This window comes from Erithacus rubecula, assembly GCF_903797595.1.
Source record: "Erithacus rubecula genome assembly, chromosome: 20".
Lineage (NCBI taxonomy): Eukaryota > Metazoa > Chordata > Aves > Passeriformes > Muscicapidae > Erithacus > Erithacus rubecula.
In genome coordinates, this window is record NC_136672.1 from 6,229,388 (window position 1) to 6,236,496 (window position 7,109).

At 47.5% G+C, this 7,109-nt stretch overlaps 1 protein-coding gene across 1 annotated transcript; it reads left to right on the top strand.

The window, feature by feature from the left end:
• Positions 1 to 43: 43 nt before the first annotated feature.
• On the top strand, positions 44 to 6,357 carry WFIKKN2 (WAP, follistatin/kazal, immunoglobulin, kunitz and netrin domain containing 2). The gene is made up of 2 exons (XM_079323736.1): positions 44 to 1,273; positions 3,367 to 6,357. Exons 1-2 carry the CDS (start codon positions 1,073 to 1,075, stop codon positions 4,876 to 4,878), a joined length of 1,713 nt encoding a protein of 570 aa, XP_079179862.1. The 5' UTR covers positions 44 to 1,072; the 3' UTR covers positions 4,879 to 6,357.
• The last annotated feature ends 752 nt before the right edge of the window (positions 6,358 to 7,109 follow it).

Genomic DNA, 7,109 nt, shown 5'->3' on the forward strand with positions numbered 1-7,109 from the left:
CCACTCATCTCTGGATTTTGGCACGTGTTCAGCACGAGCAGGATCAGCCCCTTGCTGTAATAATCAGGGAATGAGGAACTCAGCTTGACTGAGTTTCCCTCCCAGCCCCCAATGCAAAAATGCTGTACATTCCTTTATGCAGGTTTCCATAGAGTTTAACTTCTACTATTTTTTTGTTGTTGCTGTTAAAGGGGTCAGCAATGCACTGTACAATGGGATCTGGCTGTCAGGAAATATGGAGGAATTCAGGGACACTTTTAACATCTTCCTGGTGGGACTGGAAAGCAGCATTAAATTTAACATCATGGAAATCTCCCAACCAAAGAGAAGAAAAAAGCCCGGAGGAGCCCTGGGAGAAATTACGAAGACATTCTGCCTTGTCGATCCTAAGTTTAAATAAGTTATTTCTTCCCTACTTCCTTTGTTAAAATACTATATTCTGGCTTTAATTGCTTCAATCCTATTATTTGTTCCTTTTAGCAAGTGATTGTGTAGCCCCTTGCCGTGGGGAAATCCCCTGACTGCGGGTCCGTGTTACTTAGACAAGTCTCCTTTCAGAAGTAAATGCCATTCTTAGCATAGGGAAGTACTTTAGGTCTAAAGGGGTTAAGAAGGCCTCCCTGCATTCAGAAACATGCAGGGGTCCCACCATGCCAGTTCCAGCCTTTTGAACTGTTTCCAGCTTTTTTTTCTTGCAACAAATCTGTCTGACTGCCACCAGGACATAGGAAGCGTGTGCCTGTCAAAGAAATCAAGTTTACTTTTTCTGACTTGTTAACAGAGGCAGGGTATAAATAGACCTAACTCTGCTCGCACAAGTAGCGTTTCTCTTAAAATAAGGGGGTGAACTTCCTAGGACCTTTAATCCAATGAGGTCCAGACCAAACTGCACTATCGACAGAGGCAGCAGAGGAGCTTGCTGAAATTTTTACTGAAGTCAGGTGCATCTGGGTTCCTCAAAAACTTAAGGCTTACCACAGGAAAAAAAAAAGAAAAAAAAAAAAAAGCAACCCCAAGCAGACAAGAACTACTTCCAGCTCAGACACTGCCACTGCCCTGGAGAAGTTCTGAGATGTTGTTGGTGCTGTTCACTCGGTGGATGTGGATCTTGCTGGGGAAGAGCAGTGTCCTCTTGCTCCTGGAGGTGTCTCTGAAGGGGAGAGCCCTGCCTCCAATCCGGTACTCTCACGCTGGGATATGCCCCAATGACATGAACCCCAACCTGTGGGTGGACGCGCAGAGCACCTGCAGGCGGGAGTGCGACGCGGACCTGGTGAGTGATGCGCGGTTCTGTCTCTGCGGCGCCGGCACCGCCGCGCTCTGGGGCTCTGGGGGAGCCTTCTGCCCAGCTGCAGGGGTGCTGGATTCTCTAATCTCTTCAACTGACCCGTGCCCTAAATAACGCAGAAAAGGTTTGATGAGTTATCAGTTAAGAGGGGAGGTGTGTGCCAGCTGTCACTTTTGCTGGGGTGGGTATAGCGCTCACTCTGTTTGATCCTTTTCCTTGTTTTCATGTCAAAGGAATCTCTGAATTTGATACTCCACAACTCAGCATGCCCTGGGGCCAATCTGTAGTATTTATCTTTGTTGTGACTGTCATCAATGTTTTATGTTCCTGAGAGGAATCCTGTATGAAATAGTTTAATTTAACACGTAAATCATCAGCCTTTGCTGCATTTGAAGTGCAAAGCTTGCTTGGGGTGCAGAACAGGGCATGGCTAAAATGACCAGGCAGATGTTCTGTGGGATGCTCCCAGCTCAAAACGTGTTTAGTTTACCACTATAAAATTCATTTTTCAACCTGTCAGCACTGCCAGCTCAAGCTGGCATCTGAAAATACCTGCTTGTCCTACCTCTTACATCATGTCCCATGACAATGCTTCTGTAGCCCAAACCTGGCTGACAGGAACATTTACTGTGCTGAAAAAAAAGTGTTTGGGTTTGTGCTCTGTATATTGTTTCTGCAATGCTAAAAAGAGGGGAAAAACAGACAAAAATTCTGGCCATAAGTAAACAAAGACATTTACTCAGATGGATCCCATGTGTTAGGAATGAAGGTGCTCTTTTTACTTTTGCCATTCCCAAATAAGCTGCCTCTGTTCCAGCTACCAGGTGCAGCAATGAACACTGAAACACTTTCAAAACCCCAGAAGCAGCAGCAGCAGCAGCAAACAATGATGTTTTAATAATTGACTGGTCAAAACCTGAAAGCCAAAAGCCACTGGCTACAAATATTCCTTTTGCCTAGTGGCAGTACAGAGTCCTGGGACTCTGGATGGAGTGAGTGTATCGCAGGCAACCAAGGACTCTGCCAAGCCACACTCCTTGACCCCAGCTGAAAAACTCCCCAATCCTGGTTTCTAGCTTTGCTTCTGAAACCTAGTAATGTGCAGCTGGAAATGGGGAAAGAGTTTTGGTATTAGGTCATCTTTTTCCCAATAAGGAAAGGATACTGGACTCAGGAGAAGCTGTTTAGCTTGGTAGCTTGAAAACCATTTTGTTCTCACTTATGAGAAAGCTGATGGATTTTAGGGGGTTTGTAGAGATTTAACACACGGTGGAAATGTGCCCTGTTGGGCACTTGGTAACAGTTTTCCTGGTCCTTTGAAGCAATCCATAACCACCCAACAACCCTGATCACATGTATCAAATACCTTTTCTGCACAGAAGATGAAAATTCTGCTAAAATTAACCACAATTTAGAGCTGACTGTAGCCGAGGCGGGGTGTAATAAATCACTAGAAGAGCGATGCTGCTCTTGAAAATAGGACTAAAATAGGACACAGAAGCCATAATGAGCTGTTTGGGGTTTGTTTTTCTAAATACCATAGAAAAATTATTTTTGGAGCACATATTGCCTTACTTTTGAGATATTCTATTATTTCTTCAACAATGTGAACAATTACAAATCCTTGGCAGTTTCACCTCCAAGAGCCGGCTGTTAGTCTCAGGGAATTCAAATAATACTTTACATACTTCTGTGGAAAATAAGAAGGATTACTGCCTACAGCCATATGATAAGACTTTCCATCTGCTTTTGTTTCTCAGGGCTTGTCTTCAGGCATATTAGAGAGCGTGGAAGGGGGGACTTGGTTCATAGTCAAGCAGTCCATGTGACTCTGGGGTAAAGACTTATGAGGAGGTTTGTGTTTAAGAAACAGAAATACATTTTCCTTTCCAAGAGTCTTCTCCAGCACTTCAGAACCCCCTGGGAAACGCTGAGGGGATGTTTCTGCTCACTAACAGCGGGGCACTCAGTTTCAGATCTGTGGCAGAGCTGAGTTTCTGGGCTCTCTGCTTGCTGAGTCTCCAAAAAGGCCTTTTCTCTGTGCCCAGTAATGATCAGCTTAATTTCCTTCCCCACAGGAGTGCGAGACCTTTGAGAAGTGCTGCCCCAATGTCTGTGGAACCAAGAGCTGTGTGGCCGCTCGCTACATGGACATCAAGGGCAAGAAGGGGCCTGTGGGGATGCCCAAAGAGGCAACCTGTGACCGCTTCATGTGCATCCAGCAAGGCTCAGAGTGCGACATCTGGGATGGGCAGCCCGTCTGCAAGTGCAAGGACAGGTGTGAGAAGGAGCCCAGCTTCACCTGCGCCTCTGACGGGCTCACCTACTACAACAAGTGCTACATGGATGCAGAGGCCTGCATCAAAGGCATCACACTGAGCGTGGTCACCTGTAGGTACCATCTCACCTGGCCGAACACCAGCCCCATCCCCCCAGAAACAACAGCTCGCCCCACCACCGCCTACTCCGAGACCACAGTCGTGGATGTCCTGCCCCCTGCACTGGTGAACAACCCCGTCCATCAGTCTGTCTACGTGGGAGAGACCGTCAGCTTCCTCTGCGACGTCACTGGGAGACCCAAGCCCGAAATCACCTGGGAGAAGCAGGTGGATGGGAAGGACAAAGTCATCATGAAGCCAAACCACGTCAGGGGCAACGTCGTGGTCACCAACATCGCCCAGCTGGTCATCTACAACACGCAGCTGCAGGATGCAGGAATCTACACCTGCACTGCCCAGAACAGCGGTGGCCTCCTGCAGGCAGATTTCCCTCTGTCAGTCATCAGAGGAGAGCCCACATCCAAGGAAGCTTCCCAGAACAAAACACATTTTCCGACCGACGAGTGCCTGAAGCAGCCGGACAGCGAGGACTGTGGGGAGGAGCAGACCCGGTGGTACTACGATGCCAAAAAAAACAACTGCTTTACTTTCATCTACGGGAACTGCAACAGCAACCTCAACCACTTTGAGACCTACGAGAGTTGCATGCTAACGTGCATGAACGGCCCCATCAACATCTGCAACCTGCCCGCCCTCCAGGGCCACTGCAAGGCCTACGAGCCCAGGTGGGCCTACAACAGCCTGACCAAGCAGTGCCAGTCCTTCATCTACGGCGGCTGTGGGGGCAACGAGAACAACTTTGAGAGCCGGGAGGCCTGCGAGGAGATGTGCCCCTTCCCCAAGAACACGCACTGCAAGGCCTGCAAACCCCGCCAGAAGCTGGTGACCAGCTTCTGCAAGAGCGACTTCGTCATCCTGGGCCGCATCACCGAGCTGACCGAAGACCAAGACTCGGGACACGCCCTGGTGACGGTGGAGGAGATTCTCAAGGATGAAAAAATGGGATTAAAATTCTTGGGGAAGGAACCGCTGGAAATCACGCTTTTGAACATGGACTGGAGCTGCCCGTGCCCCAACATGACCACGGTGGATGGCCAGCTCATCATCATGGGGGACGTCCACAATGGCATGGCCGTCCTGCAGCCCGACAGCTTTGTGGGCACCTCCAGCGTCCGGCGCGTGCGCAAGCTCCGCGAGGTCATCCACAAGAAAACTTGTGAGCTTTTGAAAGAGTTCCTGGGATTGCATTAACCTCCCTCCCACCTGAGCCGCCCCGATCCGTGTGTTAGTAGGGCTAACGAGTGATAGGCTAGTGCCAGACTAAACACACTGTTTGAAGATACACTGTAGGAATTATGCTGAACCCCTATTTTAATCCATTAATGATGCTTAGCAACAACATAGTTTGGTCTTTGGCAGGCGTGTAAACCAGCAGCAAAAGGCCATTAATCTTGCATTGAAATAAATTTGTCCACATAGGAGTGCCATTTAACTAGGTGACTCACTTCAGCAATTATAAAATTTTTATCTAGCTTCCATCATATATGACAGAACTCATAGCATTTGTTTGGCTAGTTGGTACACAGCTAAGAAATATGTAATGTTAATTTAATCTGTCTCATTCTCAGTCTGGTTCATCATTTTAAGGCACACGCTTGGCTTCTTCTAGCAGCACTAATATTTCAAGAGTAAAGCCTGTAAATTATTGTCTACATTTACAATTGTGCACATTTAACCAACCTATGCATTATGAGTTTGCTTCTTTTAATTACAATTTTCCTTTTTTTTTTTTTTTTTAACCTTTTAAAAACCTCATTTTTAAATGGCAACTACTACCTTATCTTGCAATCCTTACTGGAGGAGAAACTCCCTTGATCCTGTGCCCAGGACAACAGGTCCCTGTAAAATCTCAAGGCACAGTCTCACCCTGAAATGACATTTCTGCCACCAGAACAAGGTCAGCAAACACCCTTGTTCCGTATTTAAGTTTCAATCAATATATTGGCTATCACAAAAAGTCCAAGCCAGAAGGACAGCAATGTGCTGCCAGCTGTCTTGCTTTTGAAAAGCCTTTACACCTGAGCATACACAGGGATTTATTGCTTATTTTCAGTAGCAATCCTGCTTTTATAGATGAGAGAGCAAAGCAAAGAGGAGTCAGAACAAAATTCAACCTAGGAAAGTGCAATACACAGTCTGCAAACTGCATTAGGCAGACACAAAGCTCCTGAATCTGAACTGCACAAACACAAGCAGACAAAGACTTTAAAGGCTTTTATCAGTGTCACCCTTTTAGAGCCTTTTTAGAGTCTTTCAAACCTCAGAACACACTTTCCACCAGGCCACTGTATATAGGTGTATGAATGAATTCCCTAAGACAGCCAGCATGGGCTGTGGGTGGGAGCAGGTGAGCACACATAGGATCAATCATTTTAACATTTGTGTGTCCAAACAATGTAACATTTGCCTATACAAAATCCTTAAATAAAGAAAAGGCTGATCCTGCAAACATCCTGCCTTGCTGAGGACTGTGATTGCAGGGAAGAGGGGCGAGCAGGGCACCGTGAGCCTTGTCCCTGCTCCTTGTTCCGTGGGCTCAGGGAGGTGACTGTGGCAGAGCTCAGAGCTTGCTGCCCTGCACAAAGAGCCAGTTCAGGACTGGAGCAGTGTCAAGACATGTCTGGGTGAGAAGAAGGAGGGGAGGCAGGGAGGCAGGAAGGTGCAGGCAGTGCTGCCCCGTGGTGCCATCTAACGGGGTGGCCGAGGCTGGCAGTGGGCACACACATGCTGCTGCAGGCATGAGCTGGGGCTGGCAATCCAAGGGCTGGGCAAGGAGATTAAACAGGCAGATGTTGGATATCTGCACCCCCCAAAGCCTGTGCACATGGCAATTGCAGGGAGGAAAACTCACAGTGAGAGAAACAGCATTGTGGGTGTGAGTCCAGCTCTGTTTCCCCTGATTCCACACCAGCAGCCAAGCCGTGGGGAGAGACCACTGCAGGATGGAATGTGGTTTGGGCTTGGGTTATTTTTGACATGTTCCTGCAACAGGAATGGATCTAAATCTCCAGTTATTTAAAAAATTCACAAGAAGCTGCATGGCAGGGGAAGAGAGGAGTCTGGACCAGACTTTGCTGACTAAGATAATACCTGCTGGGTTTTTTTGTTGTACCTTTCCTAAGTGTATGTGAAAAAACCTCCAATTAAAGGCCCATAATATTTGTGTATGTTCTTGTGGAGACCATTTTCTGCAGATGGGAGATGCTGGCCCTGCTGCCCTCTGAAGCAGCCAGCATGTCCACCAGATCATCCCTGGCTGTGGCAGCCACCCCTGACCATGGCTCATCTGCCTTTTTTTGAGCAACCTGTAGAAAGTGGCTTCTTCTTGCCATTCTAACACAAAGGCTTTGGAAGATGAAGGTTTAATAAAGACAGGGTTTGTATGGCTCCTTTTTTCCTAAAGTTAGGGGATTATGCAAGTG